Raw genomic sequence first — 26377 nt, forward strand, 5'->3', positions numbered from 1 at the left:
TAATCAACACGAAACTTCACAAACGTGTTCCACTACCCATACATATGCAGAGTGTACATTTTTTAAGGTAATATGCCATGTGGTATGGCAGTCATATTAGCTTGAAAGTTGATATTTAAAAAAATCCCTTCTCTGAAACTGCTTCACCGATCAATGTCAAACCTGTCATGTCTGGTGAAAATGTGATACTTGAAAACAGCTGAAGGGATTTAAATCAAACTTGTTTATTTTTAGGACAGTGAACGAGGGCATCTACCCGTTTTGGTACTATGTGGAGGCATATTGGCGACAGTCACATTGCTCTCGTTGAATTTGTTTTTTACTTGGAAGTTGTGAGTTACGATGTGTAAATAAAGGTGAAAATGTCTGATTGAATGCATTTTAATTCCAGGTTTTAAGGCAACAAAAGGTGAAAAATTTGAAAGGGGGTGTATACTTTCTATAGGTGCTATACATAATATATTTGCTGAGTTTCGCTAGTGCAGGTTCGTCCCTTCAAGGTTTTATGAAATACATTTGATTTCCCCTCATATAAAACGTTTTCCTCGACAAAAAGACTTTTTAAACTTGGCAATGAACACATTCAGTATAAATCCACAATGTATGAGATGTCTGTCCTTTACAGAGCGCAACCGACATTTCTGCAGTGGGACAATTTCCGCAGGTTTTATAACTTCATCATGGCAGACAACATGAAGCGTATCATTTTGAGCAACAGGTATGTACAGAAGAACGTTCAAGCATTTTATCTGCTACTGTATGAATGTAATAGTTCTGTGTAGAAATTGAGATACAGTTCCTACTCACAATTTAATAGGTATATTGAAGAACAGTTGGAACTAGAATAGCACTCGCTAGAGCGCATTCCTCTGCTAAGATGAACAGTTTACGTTTTGTATCCCATTGATATAGTCAGGTTCACTATGTTTTTTTCGTTCAAAATCATGGTAGATTAGCAAACCTATACATTTTTGGAAACGTTATTACATGGAAAATCTGAAAATCAATGTTTACATTTGCCAATTCCGACCAATTCGATTCGACCAATTCGACCAATTCCATTCGACCCATTCGACCAATCGCTTCGATCGACCATTCGATCATTCGACCAATTCGATCGATTCGATTCGATTCATCGAATTCGATTCGATCGACCATTCGACCAATTCGATTTGCCAATCAATTTGACCGACCTTTGCTTGTGTGGAACGGACTGTGAAAACGATGCGGACTATATTGTCGGATACGACACACAGGACAGTGATGACGAACTCTAAATGGCATATTCTGTAATCGTGTATGTTTGATGCCATTGACTGCCTGTGTATATTTTGTCATTGACTGCCTGTGTAGATGTGAAGTTATACTGACTGCATGTGTATATATGATTTTGCTGACTGCCTGTGTATGTTTGATGATATGAATTATTGTGACACATTTTGATGTTATTAACTGCCTGTACAAAATGATAACATGTATTTGATTATGCAACTTATCGCGAATATAAAGACAGTATTTTGCAATTCAAAACCTTTGATTCGTGTCTTACCATTCCCCATAGCACTAATTTGATACTTTCATTGGATTCCATGTCCCTGAAAATTTCGGTTTAGTATATTTTTTAAAGTTTTTAGGGTAATTAGAGGCAGAAATAGAACAAAATATGTATTTTACAGTGGCCATTTTGAAAATCCAAAATGGCCGCCATACAGGTATCTCTCCAAATGTAAACATTGATTTTTAGTTTCCTTATGCTATAACCTTTCCAAAAATGTATAGGTTTGCTAATCTACCATGATTTTGAACGAAATATAATTTATTGACATAGTGAACCTGACTAATAGGCCGGATCTGGATCCGGACCTTAAACAAAATTGAATCGATTCTTCGTTGTCACACACCCAACCAGTCCACCATGTTTTGTCTGAATATGTCTGTAACTTTTTGAGATAATGTGCTATATATCGTTTTTAGCCACATCACTCAATGGCAAAGACGCATTTTTTTAAATCTCGGATCCGGATTCGGATATTCACCAACGTTGAATCAATTCTTCCTTGTTACAAACCCGACCTGTCCGCCAAATTTTATCCGAATCCGTCCACAACCTTTTGAGATACCCTGCTCACAGACAAACAGACAGGCAGGTGTGACATCGTAACCTATGTCTACCTTCGGAGGCAGAGATAATATAAGCTTACTTGTGAAAATTCTGATTAAAGTTCATAAAAATCCTCTCCATTCGGGAATCACGATTATGAAACAAATGGCCATTAGTATTGAGAAAACTGAATAACTCGTGAAAGGTCCATAATTAATACATCTGAGCCCTCAAGGACAAATTCTTCAGGAAGACATTGAATGTCTGTGAGTAAAAGGAAAACCCCTCTTGGCGAGCCTAAGTACTGGTGAAAATTTTCAACTGATAAAGTAAAATCCGCAACCAAGTCGTGTAATAGACGTCCCGCAAAAATGATGCTTACCAAGGTATATCTCCAAAATCTCTCCGTCCTCTCCACACCGTCCTGTCTGTCGTTTCTGGTGATGTCATTCTATCTCGATGAAGAGAAATAAAATAAATCACCATTTCCCCTTCCCAAACCAAGCAAAGTGTAGAAACAGCACCCAGAAAGCAAAACGACGATTGGTAAAAACGGTAAAACCACGCTTCGCAGTAAAACAGTTACACGACTTTTGGAATGGTGTCACTGGTGGCAGGAGACACTACAGTTCTAAAGATTAATAATATATCTACCCCCTTCCCCCACCCCTGATTCACCCCATCCGTTTGTGAGAAACACCATATGGGAGTCCACATATTGTGTATGCAAATAGAGAAAAAATTCAACTCTGCTCCTCTTACCTCTCTTAAATGTCCCACACAACGCTATCCTCCTCCTCCCCTAATTCCCCAGTTCCTCTCATTTTGTGTTCTGATCCCTCCCAAACTCCCTATTCTCCTATTTCTTTCAATTTTCTTTTGAATTTATCCTTTTTGTGGTAAATGTGATGCCCTTCATAAAGATTGTTGAATATCATTTTTGTGGGTCATTGAAACGAATATACTTATCTTGATCATTCTTTCTCATACAAAAGATAATTTCACAGCACAGATTGGTTCGCAGGCTGAGTTTTTTCCTCCAATCAGAATACAGAATGAATGACTTACCTTTAGTTTTAAGGTTATTAGAGGGAGGAAAGCTTGGTGCGCCTAGTCAGTCGTGCAGTTTAAATGGCCCATTGTGGCGGGCCCTTTGTAATATCTCACCCATAATTTGGTCAGTCGCGACTACTTATAACTTACAAGATTTTATCACAGCAGAGCTTTCGTGTCCTGCTACGGCAAAGAAAACTTTCATGTGAGACTTGCGACTGTCCACGTCTAACACTTGTGCAGATTATTGGCAATTTTCCTTTTTTATATACTATACATATATACATACAGTATATATATATATGTATGTATTATATTTTTTATTATTATTGTTATTATTTTTTCCAGGGACATGCTTTTTGGAGAAAATGGCCACAAGAGACCTGTGGACCTGGAGGACATGGATTTGAGAATGCTATACATGGCAACCTCCCTCGTTCAAATCGACGACAATATTATGAGGTGCACTTACCAAAAGGCAAATTGGAGTTTGTCAAGTTTTCTTTCGTATGCCTCCACTGGCAAAGTTGTCAGAAGCATTATCGTTTTGAGTTGTCAGTGCGAATGGTTCGGTGGATGTGTGGAGTATCGTTGAGAGAGAGGAAGACAAATGATGAATTGTGAAAGATGATGGGAATAGAGCCTGTGATGGATGCTGTGAAGAGAAACAGTTTGAGATGGTTTGGTCATGTGTTGAGGAAGGATGAAAGTGACTGGTTGAGAAGAGTGATGGAAATGAATGTAGAAGGAAGTAGAGGACGGGGAAGACCGAGAAATACTTGGCTAAAGATTGTCGAAGAAGAAATGCGGGCAAGGGGGTTAACAAGGAGAGATGCAGAAAATAGGGCAAGATGGAGAAGATTGTCATGGGGACCGCAAGGCTAACCCCCGCTCTTGCAGGGAAAATGGCCTTAAAATGCCTGTTGTTGTTGTTGTTGTTGTTGTTGTTGTCAGTCCATCCATCCGTGATAGATTTTCATTATCATGATGACTTAAAAATGGCTGAAGGGATCTATGTCACACTTGGTACACGTATGTATAATGGTGGCGGAGGCATATCGGTCAATGTCACGACGTCAAATTATGTCTAGTTTTTTAAATGGTCTGAACATCCCATTGTGACATGCTCAGAGATGGCAGTGACCAGTCGTACCCAGCAGAGAGCGCAATGAATGTGCATCAAATGAAGCAGAGTTCAACAGAACATTTGGCCAACTTGTTGAACAGCAGCCATTTTATGTGCACAAAGAACGTCTCTGCACGATTTTAACGAAAGCGATCAAAGAGATAAGTAATACCACTAATTTCGTCCAGATCAGGAGGTGGGGCAGGGGAAATGGAACTAAATTATTCCTCTACTCTTGCTGCCCTGGACATGTAATTTCGTTTTGTGTTCTCTACAACCGTTATTTATCAGGATTTGCATCATGATCAAGCATGGAAGCCAGGTTGATTCTGTAAATAGGAGTATAATAATTTAAAGCAATGAAGAAATTGGTTCTGTGAAAAAAAGAAGGAACTGAAATAGAAATGGTAAGACCAAGGCATATTGCGGTCACGACATTTTCAGATTCCAGGTGGACTACTGAAGGGGACAAAGTGTTGACCACATAGATCTCACACAAGTCTGAAGGTCGTTGCATCATGGCTGGGGTCCATTTCTCACTGCAGGAGTCCTCTTGTTTCTCATCTATAACATTTGTTGGTCATGCAAGCAGCATATATCCACAGACGTTTGTCATAGCTCTAGTGTCCACACAGTGAAATTAGTAGAGCAACAGCCATGGTGGAACAAAAGCATCTCCTAAGCAATGAAGTAATCACATAAAGAGCGACATTTGTCTCTGAGCAACATGTATATATGTGGCCTTTAACGTCCACCAACTAATGCTAGCGGATGGGCACCCATCTGTGGGACGGTTCACATGCTAATGCCTCACCCTACCTGAAAAATACCAAGTTGACAGTTTATAGCCTGGGTGAGATTCAAACCTAGGGTAGACAGCTCAGATGTAGGTCTGCACACCTCTAGGCTATTCTGCCATCCCCTATTGCCATTAGGTCACGAAAAGAAAGGTTTAGGAAGAATTTTGCACTGTTATTACCAATTTATGTTTGTTTTTGTATTTTTCAGGAAATTTCATGGCTACTCCTCTGTGCAGGAATACTATGAAACGGAAAGTTGTTCTCATTACCTACACAATGTATGTACTTCTCAACCATGCATTATATTTATACCAACTGTCCAGCAAGGACTTTGTACACACAATGCACCCGTTTTGGTGTAAGGAAAATTGTATGTTTAATTTGTGCAGGTTTTACTTTGTTAAGAAAACAAATCTCTCGGTCTGTTGTGTATGTTCAAACTTTGGCCTTTTAACACCATGTTAGCCAGAACTCGTAATCACTAACCAACCCAAATAAATTGTGATTTTGACTTTTTAATGGCAGGATAGTGAACCTGGGGTCGCGTGATCACCTCTCACGAGCTGTCAGGTTCTGAGTTTCATCTGCGGAAAAATGAGATCCAGCTTAAAATGCTGGGCTGATCCCATTTGTATAATGTAGGACACTAAATCATGGAGTTTGCCGTCTCTTTGAGGGATGTTTAATTTGTCCAAAAGATTTTTGCAAAGTCTACCCACTGTCTGACATTGATGGCCTTAAATAGTCTGAGGACTGATGACTTGTCCAAAAAGGCCAAATAAAATTTATTTATTGCTTCTTGTCAAAAGGTCAGCTTGTGGTGCAGTCTACCAAAGGGCATGAAGGGAAACTTGGTTTCCAAAATACCGAACTTTGCATCTCACTGATTCGGTGTCGCTTATCCGAGAAGGATAAACTTGGCATCTCATGGTTTCCTTTGTTTGTTTGTTTTTCATCTACAGGTAGATGACCGCATATGTGAATTTAAATGCAGGTAGTTTTGAATTGGCACAGATCTACGGACTTGGATTTATCCTACTGTTTGAACAATTGTTGATCTGAATAGGTGCAAGTAGGAGGGATCTGGATCATTACTCAGGCCAAATTCCACATTCCTTCAACAGGTTGTGTACAGTTGACCAAACATGCATTATTAAGACGACTCTGACTACTTGACATTGCAGCAGTAGCCTCATGAGAATCAATCAACGGAGAGTCTCAAAGTGCAGATGAAATGAGATCAGATCAGCATTCCTGTGGCTATTCCATTTCACCATCTCTGGCACCCACACATACTGCCAATGACATTTCCTATTGCAGCAGTGTGTCTGTGTCTGTTTCTGCGGGCCCCATTGCCGACATAAAACAGATTGCTATAGTTTTGATATGTATGGACTTCCGGGTTCGGTTGCGAGAGGACGCTGGCGTTGCATATTCGCCGCTTCTCCGACTGGATGGATGTACAGGGTCTGCTTCTACCTTTCTGACCTGACATCTCACACCTGTCCTGCCTTTTCACACCCGCACGTGCCGCGTGTTCTCCGGCTGGATAACGGAATCTGCTTTTGATGGTACGGAATACGGAATTCGAAAGGCCCGCTCCCGTTGATTGTGGCCGTGGCCTTGTTTGCCGGTGGCCTTGTGGCCTTGTTTGCCGCTGTGGTCTTGATTAGCGGCTGCAGTCGTTTGCCGCTGCGTTTGCCGCTTTGCCTCCTCGACCTTGGCCTCGTACTCGTCCCTTCGCTCCTGCCTGGCATGGCTCTGAAGTACTCCGCCGCAAGGCTTCTTCTGCTCAATACCCGCTCCACCCCATCATGCATCTCTGCCATCAAATCAAATGGACTCCTCCGACGACCCAGGTACATTCACCGTGGCTCCGGTCGCAAGTTTGTTTATTTGCAATCAGGTCACTCCATCCCCGTCCTCTGGTCGGCTCAGCGCACTCTCACTCTTCGTCCCAGCGCACCTGGTCACAGCAACCCACACGATCGCACCTCTTGCCTACGAACCCTGGCTAAATCACCTGAATTCATCCCTGCTGTTCAAAACAACATCAAGCTCACCCTGTTCAACACCCGGTCCCTCAACAATAAATGCCTCATCCTGAACGAATACATCCTGGATAACAAACTGGACTTTCTCTGTCTCACCGAAACCTGGCAACAACCTCTGGACTACTACACACTCAACCTCACCACACCCAATGGATATTCCTACGTCAATAAACCACGCTCGGAGGGCCGAGGTGGTGGAATTGCCGTTATCCACCGTCAAGACATCAAGACCAACCTCATCTCCATCTCATCTGCTCCATCATTTGAACACCTGGCTTTAAAACTCTCTGGTCACACGCAGTCAGTCATGGCTGTCGTCTACCGCCCTCCCAAACCACACCCATCATTCCTGTCTGACTTCTCCTACTTTCTGACCCAGCTATGTTCCCTCTCCCCCTCAATCCTCCTCCTCGGTGATTTCAATATCCACATGGACTCCACTGACTCCACAATAACCACTGACTTCACTGATTTACTCACCTGCTTTAACCTCACTCAACATGTCGACTTTCCTACCCATATCCGTGGTCACATTTTGGACCTTGTCTGCTCCACTGGATTAAATTTGCACCATCTCTATGGCTCCGACCTCACCCTCTCTGACCACTTAGCCATCACTCTGACCATCAACATCCCCGCCCCAACACCAAGGCATTATCGCACAATCAACTTCCGTAAGCTAAACGCTCTTTCACCTACCTCATTCTCATCCACCCTCTCTGAAAAAATGTCCACTTCTCCCTTCATTGACCTCCACACCCCTTCCGACCTCACTGACTACTACAACCACACTCTCTCCTCCTGCCTTGACCAGCTTGCGCCTGCAAAAACCAAAACAGTTTCTTTCACCCATTCTGCTCCCTGGTTTACCCCTGAACTCCACCTGATGAAAACTCGTGCTCGCCAACTTGAAAGACTCCGCAATAAAACGGGTCTCACAGTTCACTCCCAAGCCTACAAGGACCACATACAACACTACAAAGATGCCCTCTCCCGCGCCCGCTCTGCCTACTACTCTCAAATTATCCACTCTGGCTCCGGAAACCCAAAAGCACTCTTCTCGACAATAAACAAACTCCTCCGCCCCCTGAACACCACCACCCAGTCATTCACAGTAGACAACTGCATCTCCTTCCTCTCTTTCTTCCAACGCAAAATTGACAACATCTACAACAGCTTGACCACCGCCGCACCCGCTCCCCCTCCAACCACCTGCCCCCCCTTGTCCTGCCATCCCCTGTCTCGGTTCTCCCCAATCTCTCCTACTGACCTCTCTGAACTCCTCATAGGAATGAAAACTGCCACCTGCACTCTTGACCCCATCCCCTCCAGCTTTGTCAAAGCCTCCCTCCCTGCTCTCTCTCCACTTATCATTGCAACAATAAACTCCTCCCTGTCTACAGGCATCGTCCCACCTTCCCTCAAAATTGCTGCTGTTACCCCCATTCTAAAAAAACCTGGTCTAAACCCTGACACCCTAAACAACTTCAGACCCATCTCCAACCTACCCTTTCTGTCAAAAGTTTTGGAACGCGCTGTAGCCACTCAACTCAAACATCATCTCTCTGCCAATAACTTGTATGAAACATTCCAATCCGGATTCCGCTCCAACCACAGTACTGAAACTGCTCTCCTCAAAATCACCAACGACCTTCTCCTCTCCTCTGACGCTGGCAACCTCAACATTCTCGTCCTCCTCGACCTCAGCGCTGCCTTTGACACCATCGATCACACTATCCTCCTCACCCGACTTGAATCCACCTTTAACGTTACCGGCACTGCCCTCTCTTGGATTAAATCATACCTCTCTGACAGATGCCAGTTCATCTCCATCAATAACTGCAAATCCCCCACTGCTCCCCTCCCCCAAGGTGTCCCCCAAGGTTCAGTTCTTGGCCCCCTCCTCTTCATCCTTTACCTGTCCCCGCTCGGTCACTTAATCCGCCGTCATGGTCTCCAATTCCACTGCTTCGCCGATGACATCCAGCTTTTCATCTCCACCAAGTCCGTCTCCACCGACACCCACTCTATCCTGACAAACTGCATCACTGAAATAAAATCCTGGCTTCAAATCAACTTCCTCAAGCTTAACTGTGATAAATCTGAAATAATCATCATTGGCCCAAAAACGCTCACAAAATCCACCCATAACTTTGCCCTCAACATCGACGGTATCCCAGTATCCACCTCCCCTCACATCCGGAATCTTGGCGTCATCTTTGACCAAACCCTTTCCTTCGACAAATACACTAAACAGATCACAAAGTCAGCCTTCTTTCACCTGAAAAACATTGCCCGTCTCCGCTCATCCCTCTCCTCCACGGCTGCAGAAACCCTCATCCACGCCTTCATCACCTCCCGTCTGGACTACTGCAATAGCCTCCTCTATGGTTCACCCTCAAAAATCACCAATAAACTCCAATACATTCAGAACTCCGCTGCCCGTCTACTCACTCATTCCCGGACCCGTGACCACATCACCCCCGTCCTTTACAAGCTTCACTGGCTCCCCATCCCCCAGAGAATCCAGTACAAAATCCTCCTCTTGACATACAAAGCCCTCCATAACCTGGCCCCATCCTACCTGGCTGACCTCCTCTCCAGACACACTCCCACCCGCAACCTCCGCTCTGCTGGTACCAACCTCCTGACCCCCTCCATCCGGACCAAATTCAGATCCTGGGGGGACAGGGCCTTCTCCATCGCTGCTCCCACCCTCTGGAACTCACTACCTCACACCATCAGAGACTCCTCCTCACTCACCACATTCAAAACATCACTAAAGACCCACCTGTTCAACGCTGCATTCAACATTCAACCCACAGCATTTAACCCCTGACTATCTCTTCTCCTTCTCCCTCCTTTTGCTTTAAATATTTCCCTATTGATTCTTGTCTTGTCTTTTTGATTCTTGTCTTATATATATGCCGTATATCGCTGCTGTTTGTTTTCTTGATTCTTGTCTTTTTGCAATTGTTGTTTTCATGTATTGTTATGCATTATGTTTTCCACTCTGTCAAAGCGCCTTTGGGCTTCTGGAAAAGCGCTATACAAAATAAATGAATTATTAATTATTATTATTATTATGGATGTGTTTAAATACACACACACACACACACACACACACACACACACACACACACACACACACACACACACACACACACACACACACACACACACACACACACACACACACACAGTGCTTTCAGAAAGTATTCACACCCCTTGACTTTTTTCACATTATGTTGTGTTTCAGCCGAGTTGTTAGGGCTAGCATCAGGTAGCCAGTTACATTGAATTTTTCTGGCCAGTGATCTACGCATAATACCCAATAATCTCCAAGTGGAATATTTTTTGAGATTTTTTGCAAATTAATGAAAAGCTGAAATGTCTCGTCAATAGGTATTCAACACCTTTGTTAGGACACTCCAAATTGAGCTCGGGTGCATTCAATTTCCTTTGATCATCCTTGATGTATCTACAACTTGATTGGAGTCCACCTGTGGTCAATTCAATTGATTGGACATAATTTAGAAAGAAACCCACCTTTCTATATAAGGTTCCACAGTTGACCGTGCATGTCAGAGCAGAAACTCTACCTTGAAGTCCATGGAATTGTCCATAGAACTCCGAAATAGATGTGTGAGGAGGCATAGATCTAGGGAACGGTATAAAATAATTTATAGTGTTAAAAGTTCCGAAGAGCACAGTGAGCTTCATCATTAGGAAATGGAAATAATATGGAACTACCCAGACTCTTCCTAGAGCTGGCTGTCCGACCAAACTGACAACCGGGTAAGAAGGGCCTTGATCAGGGAGGTGAGCAAGAACTCGATGACAACTCTGACAGAACTACAGAGTTCCTTGGCTGAGATGGGAGAACCTGCCAGAAGGACCACAGTCTCTGCAGCCCTTCACAAATGTAGGCTTTATGGGAGAGTGGCCAGACGGATGCAACTCCTGAGAAAAAGGCACATGGCAGCACACATGGAGTTTGCAAAAAGGATTGTGAAAGACTCAAGAGAGCATGAGGCAAAAGATTCTGTGGTCTGATGAGATGAAAATTGAACTATTTGGCTTGAATGCAAAGCACTACATCTGGCAGAAACCAAACACAGCTCCTCACCCATCTAACACCATCCCTACCATGAAGCATGGTAGTAGCAGCATCATTCTATGGAGATGCTTTTCAGTGGCAGGAACTGGAGACTTGTAAGGATAGAGGGAACAATGAATGGAGCCAAAATACAGGCAAATCCTTGAGGAGAACCTGCTTCAGAGTGCAAAAGAATGTGGTGAAAATGAATGTTCCAACAAGATAATGACCCCAGGCATACGGCCAAAACAACACTGGAATGGCTTCAGAATAAGAATGTGAAGGTTTTTGAGTGGCCCAGCCAAAGCACAGACTTCAATCCCATTGAAAATCTGTGGAAAGACTTGACGATTGCTGTTCATGGACGCTCCCCATCCAACTTGACAGAGGTTGACCAAATCTGCAAGGAGGAATTGAAGAAACTCCCCAAGTCTAAATGTGCAAAGCTGATGCAGACATGCCCAAGAAGACTCAAAGCTGCAATCACTGCCAAAGGTGCTTCTACGAAGTATTGACACAGGGAGTTGAATACTTATGAAACGGAAAACCAAATACGGTACTGCATTGGAGTCATCAGGAGGAACCTGGATAGGATTCGGGTTTCAGCCACTACTCCACAACCCTCAAACCCATCCAGGCACAGCCAAGTGCACCTTACATAAATTTTTCTGCAAGAATTCACTTCTCCTAAGACAGATAGAAAAGAAATAAAGAAAATAAATAAAGAAAAGAGAGAAATAAAGAAAAAGCAAGAATTGGAATGAATAGAGAAATATGAAATTGTAGAAAGAAATGTGAAAAGAACAAAGATATTTTGATGTAATTGTAAATTAGATGTGAATTAGATATTTATATATATATATATTTTATTTATTTTGTAAAAAAAAAAAATATATATATATATATTCTGCTTTGACATTATGGGGTGTTATGTGTCGATTTAATCCATTTTAAATTCAGGCTATAGCACAACAAAACAGCGAAATGTGAAAAGTCAAGGGGTGTGAATACTTTCTGATGGCACTACACATATATCTATATTATAATAGGCGAAGGTGATTCTGTCTGTCTGTCTGGGGTGTGGCTTACTCCGTTTGCAGAGTAGCTCCACCCATAGCTCCACCCATTCTTGGAGAGGCTTCATGTAAACAAATATCCACCATTTTATGAACTCGAATTCCCGGTGTGTACCCTGGTTAGAATAGGTACACCGTATCCCTGCATGTCGTAAGAGGCGACTAAGAGGGTTGGCGTCAGGAAGGGCATCCAGCCATAAAAACATTGCCTCAAAAAGAGAACCATGACAATTACAACTACATATGGGCAGGGTACAGCCCGAAATGGAGATCGGTTTCTGAGGTTTGGGACATGGAATGTTGGGACAATGACAGGGAGATCAGGAGAAGTGGTGGAAGTATTGATCAGAAGAAGAGTGGACATATGTTGTGTGCAAGAGACGAGATGGAAGGGAAGTGGTGTGAGAATGGTGAAGGGTAGGCAGGGACAGAAATACAAGTTTGTGTGGCAAGGGTGCCCGGAGGGCGTGAATGGTGTTGGTGTCCTGTTTTCTGAGGAGTTTGTAGACAGTGTGGTGAGTGTGACTAGAGTGAGTGATAGGTTGATGATGGTGAAAATGATGATTGGAAAGCTCTTGGTGAACGTCATCTCAGGATATGCTACGCAGGTTGGTCGGAGCGATGAAGAGAAGGACAAGTTCTGGTGTGCGATAGAGAAGCTGATGGAAAACGTGAAAGATGAGGAAGTTGTTGTGGTAGGAGGAGACCGAAATGGGCATGTGGGAAGGAGTATGGACGGTTTTGAGGGAGTTCATGGGGGTTACGGATATGGTGTGAGAAACGGAGAAGGTGAAAGGATTTTGGAGTTTGCTGATGGAGCTGATTTGTTGATTTGTAATACTCAGTTCCAGAAAGAGGATAATAAGCTTGTTACATACACGTCAGGTGGGTCGACGACAACCGTGGACTACCTGATGGTGCGTAGGCGAGATAGGGGGCACCTCCAGGACACAAAGGTGATCCCGGGGGAGGAGGCTGTTTCACAGCACCACTTGGTTGTCTGCGACATAAGGGTGAAAGGTGCGAGGAGAGCTCGGCGGGTGAAGTACCAACCGAGAATGAAGGTGTGGAGGTTGAAAGAGGTGACAGTAAGGGAGGCATTAAAAGAGAGGCTGAGTAAGGTAGAGGATGATGTGGTTGAGCTTGAACGTGGTTGGATGTCAATGAAAGATAGTCTGTTGGGAGCCGTTGGTGAGGTATGTGGATGGACAAAAGGACCACCGAGGCACTCGGAAACATGGTGGTGGGATGAGGAAGTTGGAAAGAGGATTGACGAGAAGAGGAAGAAGTTCAAGGAGTGGCAGAAGGCGAAGGGTACGGGAGCAGAAAAAGCAGAGCATGAAAGTTATAAGGCAGCCAAGAAGGCTGCAAAGAAAGAGGTAGCAAAGGCGCAGGAGGCATGTAGGAAAATGTTCGGAGAAAGCTTGGATTCGGAAGAGGATCAGAGAGCGGTATTCAGGATTGCAAAGCAGATAGCGAAAGAGAGGTGTGATGTGATGGGGGTGAGTTGCTTGAAGGATGAAGTGGGACAAATCGTTGTGGATCCAGATGGAATTAAAGGAAGATGGAAAAGATATATGAAAATGCTGTTGAATACAGAGAATGAATGGGATGGCAACATAGAGAGTAACCCAGTTTTAGGACCGGCAGAGAAGATAACTGAGAAGGAAGTTGAGGAAGCGATAAAAGCAATGAAGAGTAGAAAAGCGGGAGGGCCGACGGGAGTTGTGGGAGATATGTTGAAGGCAGCAGGAAGTTGGCGTGTGAAGAGAATGACAGAGATCTGTAATCTGGTGGTGAAAGAAGGCCGCATTCCAGTGGATTGGGAACTGAGTACCCTTGTCCCTCTATACAAGGGAAAAGGTGACCCTCTGGAGTGTGGCTCGTACCGAGCGATAAAGTTATTGGAGCATGGAATGAAGGTATTGGAAAGGGTGTTGGAGAGGAGGATAAGGAAGAAGGTGAAGATCGATGAAATGCAGTTCGGATTTATGCCAGGAAGAGGAACGACAGACGCGCTCTTTATTGTGAGGCAGTTGCAGGAGAAGTACATGGAGAAGAGGAAGAAGTTGTTTCTTGGGTTTGTTGATCTGGAGAAAGCATTCGATAGGGTTGCACGCTAAGTATTGACATGGGCATTGAGGAAGTTTGGAGTGGAGGAATGGTTGATCAGAATAGTGATGGCAATGTACAAAAGAGCGCGCACAGCTGTAAGGATGAAGGACGGGAACAGTGGTGAGTTTGAGGTGAAGGTGGGAGTGCATCAGGGGTCGGTACTATGTCCACTACTATTTGTAGCTGTGATGGAGGTGCTGGCTCAGAACGTAAAGGAGGGTTTACCATGGGAGTTGTTGTATGCAGATGATCTGGTGTTGATTGCGGAAAGTATGGATGGACTGAAGGAAAAGATGAACAAGTGGAAGGAATGTATGGAGACAAAAGGTCTGACGGTGAATATAGGAAAGACGAAGGTGATGGCAAGTGGTAAAGCATGTGGTGAGGTGGAAAGAACTGGGAGGTGTCCATGTGCTGTGTGCAGGAAGGGTGTCAGAGTGAACTCCATTCAATGTGCAATGTGCGCTGAGTGGGTTCATCAAAAATGTAGTGGTCTGAGAGGGTCATTAACCAGTGTGGCAGCTACATTCAAATGTAAGGTGTGCACAGAGGGAGCTGCAGATGGAGGAAATGTTGAGTTGGATCTTGGAGACGGCGTGAAGCTGGAAGGTGTGAAAACATTTTGCTACCTCGGAGACATGCTGAATGGAGAAGGTGGATCAGACTCGGCAACGGTTGCTGGAGTGAGATGTGCATGGAAGAAGTTTCGGGAACTGAGTGGCGTGCTGATGAGGAGGGGAGTGTCGTTGAAGCTGAAGGGAAAGGTGTATGCTGCATGTGTGAGAAGTGTTATGATTTATGGGAGCGAGACATGGGTAATGAACGTAGAGCAGCAACGAAGGCTGGAAAGGGTGAAAATGCGAATGGTTCCGTGGATGTGCGGAGTATCGTTGAGAGAGAGGAAGACAAATGATGAATTGCGAAAGATGATGGGAATACCCTGGATTTAGAATAGGTACAGCCCGAAGTACAGCCCACCGTGTACCCTGGATTTAGAATAGGTACACCGTATCCCTGCGTGTCATAAGAGACGACTAAGAGGGTTGGCGTCAGGAAGGGCATCCGGCCATAAAAACATTGCCTCAAAAAGAGAACCATGACAATTACAACTACATATGGGCAGGGTACAGCCCGAAGTGGAGATCGGTTTCTGAGGTTTGGGACATGGAATGTAGGGACAATGACAGGGAGATCAGGAGAAGTGGTGGAAGTATTGGTCCGAAGAAGAGTGGACATATGTTGTGTGCAAGAGATGAGATGGAAGGGAAGTGGTGTGAGAGTGGTGAAGGGTAGGCAGGGACAGAAATACAAGTTTGTGGGGCAAGGGTGCCCGAAGGGCGTGAATGGTGTTGGTGTCCTGTTTTCTGAGGAGTTTGTGGACAGTGTGGTGAGTGTGACTAGAGTGAGTGATAGGTTGATGATGGTGAAAATGATGATTGGAAAGCTCTTGGTGAATGTCATCTCGGGATATGCACCGCAGGTTGGTCGGAGCGATGAAGAGAAGGACAAGTTCTGGTGTGCGATAGAGAAGCTGATGGAAAACGTGAAAGATGAGGAAGTTTTTGTGGGAGGAGGAGACCTAAATGGACATGTGGGAAGGAGTATGGATAGTTTTGAGGGAGTTCATGGGGGTTACGGATATGGTGTGAGAAACGGAGGAGGTGAAAGGATTTTGGAGTTTGCTGATGGAGCTGATTTGTTGATTTGTAATACTCAGTTCCAGAAAGAGGATAATAAGCTTGTTACATACACGTCAGGTGGGTCGACGACAACCGTTGACTACCTGATGGTGTGTAGGCGAGATAGGGGGCACCTCCGGGACACAAAGGTGATCCCGGGGGAGTAGGCTGTTTCACAGCACCACTTGGTTGTCTGCGACATAAGGGTGAAAGGTGCGAGGAGAGCTCGGCGGGTGAAGTACAAACCGAGAATGAAGGTGTGGAGGTTAAAAGAGGCGACAGTAAGGGAGGCATTAAAAGAGAGGCTGAATAGGGTCGAGGATGATGTGGTTGAGCTTGAAAGTGGTTGGATGTCGATGAAAGCTGGTCTGTTGGGAGCCGTTGGTGAAGTATGTGGATGGACAAAAGGACCACCGAGGCACTCGGAAACATGGTGGTGGGATGATGAAGTTGGAAAGAGGATTCACGAGCAGAGGAAGAAGTTCAAGGAGTGGCAGAAGGCGAAGGGTACGGGAGCAGAAACAGCAGAGCATGAAAGTTATAAGGCAGCCAAGAAGGCTGCAAAGAAAGAGGTGGCAAAGGTGCAGGAGGCATGCAGGAAAATGTTCGGAGAACGCTTGGATTCGGAAGAAGGTCAGAGATTAGTATTCAGGATTGCAAAGCAGATAGCGAAAGAGAGGTGTGATGTGATGGGGGTGAGTTGCTTGAAGGATGAAGTTGGACAAATCGTTGTGGACCCAGATGGAATTAAAGGAAGATGGAAAAGATACATGGAAATGCTGTTGAATACAGAGAATGAATGGGATGGCAACATAGAGAGTAACCCAGTTTTAGGACCGGCAGAGAAGATAACTGAGAAGGAAGTTGAGGAAGCCATAAAAGCAATAAAGTGTAGAAAATCGGGAGGGCCGACGGGAGTTGTGGGAGATATGTTGAAGGCAGCAGGAAGTTGGGGTGTGAAGAGAATGACAGAGATCTGTAATCTGGCGGTGAAAGAAGGCCGCATTCCAGTGGAATGGGAACCGAGTACCCTCGTCCCTCCATGCAAGGGGAAAGGTGACCCTCTAGAGTGTGGCTCGTACCGAGCGATAAAGTTATTGGAGCATGGAATGAAGGTATTGGAAAGGGTGTTGGAGAAGAGGATAAGGAAGAAAGTGAAGATCGACGAAATGCAGTTTGGATTTATGCCAGGAAGAGGAACGACAGACGTGCTTTTTATTGTGAGGCAGTTGCAGGAGAAGTACATGGAGAAGAGGAAGAAGTTGTTTCTTGGGTTTGTTGATCTGGAGAAAGCATTCGATAGGGTTCCATGCAAAGTATTGACATGGGCAATGAGGAAGTTAGGAGTGGAGGAATGGTTGATCAGAGTCGTGATGGCAATGTACAAAAGAGCGCGCACAGCTGCAAGGACGAAGGACGGGAACAGTGGTGAGTTTGAGGTGAAGGTGGGAGTGCATCAGGGGTCGGTACTAAGTCCACTACTAATTGTAGCTGTGATGGAGGTGCTGGCTCAGAACGTAAAGGAGGGTTTACCGTGGGAGTTGTTGTATGCAGATGATCTGCTGTTGATTGCGGAAAGTATGGATGGACTGAAGGAAAAGATGAACAAGTGGAAGGTTTGTATGGAGACAAAAGGTCTGAAGGTGAATGTCGGAAAGACGGAAGGTGATGGCAAGTGGTAAAGCATGTGGTGAGGTGGAAAGAACTGGGAAGTGGCCCTGTGCTGTGTGCAGGAAGGGTATCGAAGTGAACTCTATTCAATGTACAATGTGCGCTGAGTGGGTTCATCAAAAATGTAGTGGTCTGAGAGGGTCATTAAACAGTGTGGCAGCTACATTCAAATGTAAGGTGTGCACAGAGGGAGCTGCACATGGAGGAAATGTTGAGTTGGATCTTGGAGACGGCATGAAGCTGGAAGGTGTGAAAACATTTTGCTACCTCGGAGACATGCTGAATGGAGAAGGTGGATCAGACTCGGCAACGGTTGCTGGAGTGAGATGTGCATGGAAGAAGTTTCGGGAACTGAGTGGCGTGCTGATGAGGAGGGGAGTGTCGTTGAAGCTGAAGGGAAAGGTGTATGCTGCATGTGTGAGAAGTGTTATGATTTATGGGAGCGAGATATGGGTAATGAACGTAGAGCAGCAACGAAGGTTGGAAAGAGATCTCACGAGATCTTGGAGACGGCGGCAGGGATTTTCGAAGCTCCACACGGTCTCCACGTTTTTCGAAGTTAAGTCTGTTCACAATTGTATTTTGTCGAAACTGTATTTATCTTTCGGTGTGTGAAGTTATTGTGTGCAACTTTGGTTGTTTCTCGGTGTTTATCTTTCATAAATTGATCGTCTGTTTGCCGTGTCGCGAGCAAGGCCTTGTACAGTGTGCACTGTACAACCTTGAGGCTTTGTTTTTCTCTCAGTGGTCCGTCGTTTGTGATCCAATAACTTTCGTTCTCTGTATGCCCAGTCTTTTCACCCATAGCCTACTTCCTTGTGTAAATCTCAACTCAAAAAAAACAAAAAAAAAAAAAAACATTTCCTTCTCTGTTCTCATTCGTTTATTCATTCTTATTCGTTCGTTCGTTCTTCGACCACGTGTTTCTCCCCCATTTCCCCAGATAGTTTTCACTAATTAACCTTCAATGTTTACACTTTCCCCTCAAGTTATGTATTCCGTCATATTTTATAACACCTTTTTCTTCTTCTTCTTTAAAAGGCTGCTTTCGACTTGCTCACCAAATCAATTCATCCCAAAAAAAATATCCATCTCCTATAGTGCCTTTTTTCTACATTCCCTAAACTCTCCTGCACTCCATCCTCCATCCAGCGTCCTTAAACGTATTTTTAACTCGAAGGTCACAAGAAACTCATTTTGCAATAAATGTTCGTTTCCCATAAATCGTACACTTTCAAAAATCCAATCTCACCCCTCCCCTCCAAATCTTCCCCATAACCCCTCCCCTCCAAATCTTCCCCATCACCCCTCCCCTCCAAATCTTCCCCATCACCCATCCCTTTCAAATCTCCCCCCTTGCCCCCTCCCTCCTAAACTACCCCCTCACCCCTCCCCGCCAAGACGCCCCCTCGCCCCTCCCCTCCTAAACTCCTGCCTCACCCCTCCCCTCCAAATCTCCCCCATATCCCATCCCTTTCAAATCCCTCCCCTTGTCCCTTCCCTCCCAAACTACCCCCTCACCCCTCCCCTTCAAATCTCCCCACCCTCATTGCTTCTCAATTTCCCCCCTCTCACTCCCCCTCCTCAAAGCGTCCTCCCCGCTTCTTCCCCCTTCAAACTCTCACCTCCATCTCCCCCAACCTTCTGCCTCGCTCTTCCCCCTCCTCAAATAACACCTCATTGTGGCTCACCCAATCACCATCAAACCTTTTGTCCGCCCCATCCTTCCCTTTCTCCGAGCTATTCTGAAATCTCTGACACACCTTCAACAGCTCTCCCTACCTCTTCCACCTCTTCCACATCTTACCCTACCCCTCCTCCCCCCTGTTCTGTATCTGATGCTCCCCCTTCCTCTTCATTAACGGTATGGACCTCAAACATCCGGGGCCTTCGTTCAAACTTAACTGATCTCTCCATACAGGTTGCTTCTGTCAAACCAGACGTGATCTGCTTAACAGAAACTTTCCTCCTTTATGATGTCTCTGATTCCATAGTATCTCTCCCGGGCTACTCCCTCCTCCGGTATGATAGACCTGAGCCTCGTCCTGGAGGCGGGGTTGCTATCTTTATCAAAAACTCTCTTCCTCACTCGCACTGCACTGCACTCTCTCCACCTCACCCCCAGGAATACCTCTGGCTACGGCTTCCCCTTCGCTCCCACCTCTTGTTCATATGTGTGTTGTACCGTCCACCAAACAGTGATGACTCCATCTACATCTCGCTGTCTGATGATATGGACCAACTTCTATCTACTCATCCCAACTCTCTCTTCCTCATATGTGGTGATTTCAACTGTCATCATGCCAGTTGGCTGGGTGTGGGTACCTCTCTCACCAGCCATGGCTCCTCAGCAAAGGACTTCTGCGACTCACTGGGACTGACACAATCTGTCAATTTCCCGACCCGGATCTCAGTCAACGGAACATCTTCTCTTCTGGACTTGGTTATGACTAACTTCCCTGAAAATGTCTGCTGCTCTTCTTCTGCTCCGATCGGATCATCTGATCATGTCCTTGTTAAAGTGGACATCTCGCTGACCATCCTCAGGGAGCCTGCTCAGCGTCGACGAGTCTGGCATTTCACTCAGGCCAACTGGCACGGTCTTCAAGCAGCCATCAATCATCTGGACTGGTCTCCCATCTCTACCACCTCTGACATCAACTCATCCTGGGAATTCTTCCAAAGTAAATTGCTCTCTCTCATGCACAGATTTATCCCATCTCGTCTTCAGTTGTCATACCCTTCCTCCCGTCCATGGTACACGGAATCTTGTGGTGAGGCTGTTGCCCAGAAACAACTTGCCTTCGTCTCCTGGAAAGCAAATCCAACGGAAGGAAATCTCATTTCCTTTCACAAAGCCCGAAACAAGTGTGTGTCCACCCTCAGGAGAGCCAGGAAACAATATCTCTCCGTTCTCAAGACCGAACTCTCTTATCTGTCTCCCTCTTCCAAATCCTGGTGGCGTCTGGTCAAATCCGTTTCTGGTGTTTGTTCCCCCTCCATCCCCTCCCTTACCTCAAACGGCTACACAGCTGACTCCGCACGTGAAAAAGCTGAATGCCTCAACTCTGTGTTTGCCTCTAAATCTTGTGTCCCAAACCCATCCCTCTCTGTACCCACCATACCCAGTCGTACCCTGCTGCTCCTGGACTCCGTGTCCTTTCCTCCTGACAAGGTGGAAAAGTTTCTGTCAACCCTCGACTCTGATTCTGCAACTGGACCCGACGGCATCAGCCCACGGGTCCTAAAATCCTGCTCTGCTGCTCTATCTCACCCTCTCTCTGTTCTCTTCACCCTCTCTTTTGCTCAAGGTCAACTGCCATCTGCTTGGAAATCAGCCAACATCACCGCTTTGCACAAAAAAGGTGCAAAAACAGATCCTAGCAACTACAGACCAATCAGCCTTCTCCCAATTATTAGCAAAGTCATGGAATCCATCATTGCTTCTGATATGAAATCTTTCCTCTTCTCCAATGGCTTGATCTCTGATCATCAATTTGGTTTCAGACCAGGTCACTCTACTCTGGACATGCTGCTTCTGCTGTCTCAACAATGGATGGAGGTCCTCAATGCCAAACAGGAAATTAGAGCTGTCTCCCTCGACATATCACGTGCCTTCGACACGGTCTGGCATCCTGCTCTGCTCACCAAACTCTCCTCCTTTGGTATCCATGGGAATCTCCACGCATGGCTGGCGGACTTCCTCTCTAGTCGTCGTCAACGTGTGGCCCTGAATGGGTTTCTCTCATCTCCTCTTCCTGTTCAGGCTGAAGTTCCCCAAGGCAGTGTTCTGGGCCCCGTGCTTTTTCTGGTCTTCATCAATGATCTCTCTGACTCTCTCGAAAATCCTCTCTATCTCTTTGCTGATGACTCCACTCTCTGCCGCTCCATTCCTCTTCCCTCAGATCGGCAGTCTGCTGCCTCCTCACTCTCTGAAGACCTGGACAAAATCACAGACTGGTCAAACAAGTGGAACATGTCTTTCAATCCTGACAAATCTCACACTCTTACTATGTCTCTCCGAAAAGATCGACTGGACAACCCTCCCATCTACTTTCTCAACAATCCTCTCCAAGAAGTTCTGTCGCTCAAGATTTTGGGTCTCACTATCTGCCATGATCTTTCTTGGGAAAACCACATTTCCAAGCTGGCCTCCAAAGCCAGTCGCCGACTGGGCATCCTCCGTCGTGCGAAGTCCTTCCTCGGCACACCTGAGCTCCTCACCACATACAAGGCCTTCATCCGCAGCTCAATGGAATACTGTTCTCCCCTATGGGCCGGTGCTCCTGCCTCACACCTAGCTCGGCTTCACGCTGTTGAAACCAAAGCTTTCAGAATTATTGGAATCTCCCGCGATGAAGCTATCTCTGAGGGCCTTTCACTCACTCACCGCAGGCAGGTAGGTGGTCTTTCTGTCTTCTACCGACTCCTCTCCGGCCTTGCACCCCCAGCTCTCTCTGTGCTCTGTCCCCCAAATATTCCTACAGGTCGCACAAGATCTGCCAGCAACCCTCTGATGGTTAAACTGCCGAAATCTCGGCTCTCCGCTCACCTTCACTCTTTCATTCCTCTTTTCTCCCGCCTCTGGAACAAACTCCCTCACTCCCTTCAATCCCACTCCTCCCTCCAGGTCTTTAAAACAGCTGTTCACCACCATCTCTTATCTTCCCCCATCCAAAACCTTGATCTTTTCTACCCCCGCTAATTCACCCCAGATCCACCTTGTTTGAAATTCCAACTTCTTTCCTGGAAGTCCTGGCAGTGTCCATATGTTTTATACCTCTCCCACTGCCCCCTTCCCACGCCCCCCCCCCCCCAAAGCCCTCGCCCTCTCTCAGATCTCTCGATGTCTCCATGTCTCTCGGTCCCTGCTCTCAAATGTTGTGTTTGTGTCCTTCCCCCTCTCTCCCCATCTTGTCTACCGCTCCCTATGTTATATGTTTTATGTGTCGGTTTGTCTTTCTGTGTGATTAATGTTCGCTCTTTCACGAGCCTCGATCTTGTATACAAAACAAAACAAAAAAAAAAAAAAAAAAAAAAAAGTGGAAATGCGAATGGTTCGATGGATGTGCGGAGTATCGTTGAGAGAGAGGAAGACAAATGATGAATTGCGAAAAATAATAATAATAAAGGAGTCTTATATTGCCCCATCAAGCAGAGTAAACGACCCTCATGGCGCTTTACATTATCATGCGAACGCACACACACCGCACACACATACGCAAACATACACAGACACACCTTCACTATTGCCCTATTCCTCTCCCTCCACATTCAAAACCCAAAGATGTGTACTCCCCCTCCTCCTCCCCTCCCTCCTCCGCACATGTACACAGACATACTCTCGATCTCTGTCCCACCTCAAACCAAAGGGAAAACAGGACTTAGACTTTGAAAGACTTGTGAAACAGATAGGTTTTGAGGGAGGTTTTAAAGGCAGGAAGAGAGTCGACATGTCGAACAGAGGAAGGCAAGTCATTCCAGAGCAGAGGTGCAGCAAAGGAAAAGGATTTCTCGCCAAACGACTTGGTGCTGGTGCGCGGCGGCTCTAAGGTAATAGAGTCGTTGCTTGAACGAAGCCGTCGCCGAGGTTCATAGAGAGTGAGCAAATCGGAGAGATAGTGAGGTCCCGTTCCACACAATGATTTATAACATAGTGTGCAAATTTTGTGTGCAAATTTTGTATTGCACACGAGCAGAGACAGGCAGCCAGTGTAAAGATTCAAGAAGCGGAGCAACATGGTCAGACTTCTTCGCCTTACAGACAAGACGAGCGGCAGAGTTTTGAACCTTTTGTAACCTATCCAAGAGAAACTGAGGGCAGCCAGCATACAAAGAATTACAATAGTCTAGCCTTGAGAGGACAAGGGCACAGACCAGAGTTAGAGCAGCTTGAGTAAGAAAGTGGCGAATGGATGCGATCTTTCGCAGCTGAAAGTATGCTGATTTGCAAGTTTGAAGTACTTGCTTGGAAAATGTCATGTTACAGTCGAAAACCACACCAAGGTTCTTGGCCGACGAAACAAAGTTTACATCGGTTTCACCAACATGAATAGTGGTAGGAAGTGAACATTGTAGAGGACATCTGTGCGATCTTACAATCATAGACTCTGTTTTAGCATCGTTCAGCTGACGTTTGTTTTGGGTCATCCACGCCTTCACGTCGGCAATACAGCCTTCTAACACTTCAACAATGGGCACGATTTGTTGAATCGTGCTTCCTTTGTACAGCTGATTGTCGTCCGCAAAGGCGTGGTGATCAACTGAATGTCTGGCAACAAGATCAAATAGAGGCTGAGTGTACAAAAGAAAGAGGATAGGTCCCAGGACTGAGCCCTGGGGAACGCCAAAGGAAAGCGGAGAAGGGGCTGATTTCTGGCCATTGACAACAACTGTTTGCACTCTATCAGTAAGATAGGACATCAGCCAAGAAAGGGGAGTACCAGTTATACCAAATGTGATTTCAAGACGACGAATTAAGACACTATGGTCAATCGTGTCAAAGGCGGCAGACAAGTCCAAAAGAGCAAGAACGGAAACTTTACCACAGTCAAGAGAGGTCAGAAGATCATTGGTTATTCTTAGGAGAGCGGTCTCGGTGCTATGGCCTGGTCTATATGTTGACTGGCGAGAATTGAAAAGATTATTTGAAACTAGATGATCATTCATCTGTGATAGCACAATTCTTTCTGTGATGTTTGACAGGAAAGACAGGTTGGAGATAGGACGGTAATTTTTCATGTCGTTAAGGTCAAGGGTGGGTTTTTAAGAAGTGGTTTAACAAGAGCTTGCTTAAAGAGAAGTGGAAATGAACCTGTAGTCAGAGTCATTGATAACTGCAGTAATAAATGGGAGGAGGGTGTCCAAACACAATAAACAAATCGGTGGGAAGGGGGTCGAGATCACATGTTTTCGTGTTTGACTTGAGGATTGTACATTTGACAATTTCCTCAGTAACAGGAGTAAACAAACTAAGAGGTCGTCCGTGAAAGCAGTGTTCAGCATCATCAAAGGAAAGGGGTGACTGCTTGTCAAGATTGTTTCTTATTGACTGAATTTTATTGTGAAAGAAATGCAGGAAGCGTTGGGGTAGTTCGTTTTGAGGAAATACAGTGGGAAGAATGGATTTATTTTTGGTGGCAAACAGGCGGTTGGTAATGCTGAACAGTTGCTTGCAGGAGGAGCTCCTAGTAATCCGATCAGAAATATATGCTTTCAGAATGATTTTTATGACTAGTCTTTTAGCTATGTTATCCAACTGTTTATGGACTGTGAGGCCAGTCTTCAGCCACTGTCTCTCGGCACGTCGTCATTCCTTTTTGGCAGCCCTGACTTCGTCGCTGACTGCGCTGAACCATGGAGTACTCCTGCGTCTGGGAACGGCGCGCCGTGTCGCTGGAGCATGACAGTCCAACGCTGGGAATAGAGCCTGTGATTGATGCTGTGAAGAGGAACAGGTTGAGCTGGTTTGGTCATGTGTTGAGGAAGGATGAAAGTGACTGGTTGAGAAGAGTGATGGAAATGAATGTAGAAGGAAGTGGAGGACGGGGAAGACCAAGAAAGACTTGGCTAATGATGGTGGAAGAAGAAGTGCAGGCAAGGGGGTTAACAAGGAGAGATGCAGAAAATAGGGCAAGATGGAGAAGATTCTCATGAGGATGAGGACCACAAGGCTAACCCCCGCTCTTGCAGGGAAAATGGCCTTAAAATGCATGTTGTTGTTGTTGATGGGAATAGAGCCTGTGATTGATGCTGTGAAGAGGAACAGGTTGAGATGGTTTGGTCATGTGTTGAGGAAGGATGGAAGTGACTGGTTGAGAAGAGAGATGGAAATGAATGTAGAAGGAAGTCGAGGACGGGGAAGACCGAGAAAGACTTGGCTAAAGATGGTGGAAGAAGAAATGCGGGCAAGGGGGTTAACAAGGAGAGATGCAGAAAATAGGGCAAAATGGAGAAGATTGTCATGGGGACCATATTTATTCATATATTTATTCGTTCTTATTTCATTCAACATTATTATCCGGAAGTAAAGGTTCACGTGTTCTTTTCACGTGTGAAAAAACAAACTCCATTTCACGTGTGCATGGACGTGTCATTCACATTTGTAAAATATATAAATTAACAGACGGGAAATTGCTGAGAGATATTTCTTCGTTTTTATTTTATTAGTTACGAGCAGAAGTACCCGGCGTTGCCGGGCGGGGGAAGGAGGAGGCTGGAGGGAGGATGGAGGAGGGAGGGGCACGCACACTTTAAACATGTATATACATGTGGGATGTAGGATGTGTGTGTGTGTGTGTGTGTGTGTGTGTGTGTGTGTGTGTGTGTGTGTGTGTGTGTGTGTGTGTGTGTGTGTGTGTGTGTGTGTGTGTGTGTGTGTGTGTGTGTGTGTGTGTGTGTGTATGTGTTTATATATGTGTGTTTATATATGTGTGTGTGTATATATATATATATGTGTGTGTGAGTATGTGTTTATATATGTGTGTATGTGTACGTGTGTATATATGTGTGTATAAACAAAACATCACTATCACCTGAATACAGTCAAAACAAAACGACACAGGAATGGACACAACACTCCTAACAGTCAAGGACAGAATGAC

General features: G+C 45.4%; 1 protein-coding gene across 3 annotated transcripts in view; it reads left to right on the forward strand.

Moving 5' to 3' along the window:
• Nucleotides 1-26377, forward strand: part of ABHD2 (abhydrolase domain containing 2, acylglycerol lipase) — an 88971-nt gene that overhangs the window by 52937 nt on the left and 9657 nt on the right. For all 3 annotated transcript variants that reach the window (XM_068120054.2, XM_068120055.2, XM_078779859.1), the window contains exons 6-8: nucleotides 626-718; nucleotides 3503-3616; nucleotides 5289-5358. In XM_068120054.2, the coding sequence (XP_067976155.2) occupies nucleotides 626-718; nucleotides 3503-3616; nucleotides 5289-5358 (277 nt within the window). The remainder of the gene's footprint in view (nucleotides 1-625; nucleotides 719-3502; nucleotides 3617-5288; nucleotides 5359-26377) is intronic.

The sequence above is a fragment of the Myxine glutinosa genome, chromosome 6 (assembly GCF_964187855.1).
Source record: "Myxine glutinosa chromosome 6, kmMyxGlut1.1, whole genome shotgun sequence".
NCBI classification, from domain to species: domain Eukaryota; kingdom Metazoa; phylum Chordata; class Myxini; order Myxiniformes; family Myxinidae; genus Myxine; species Myxine glutinosa.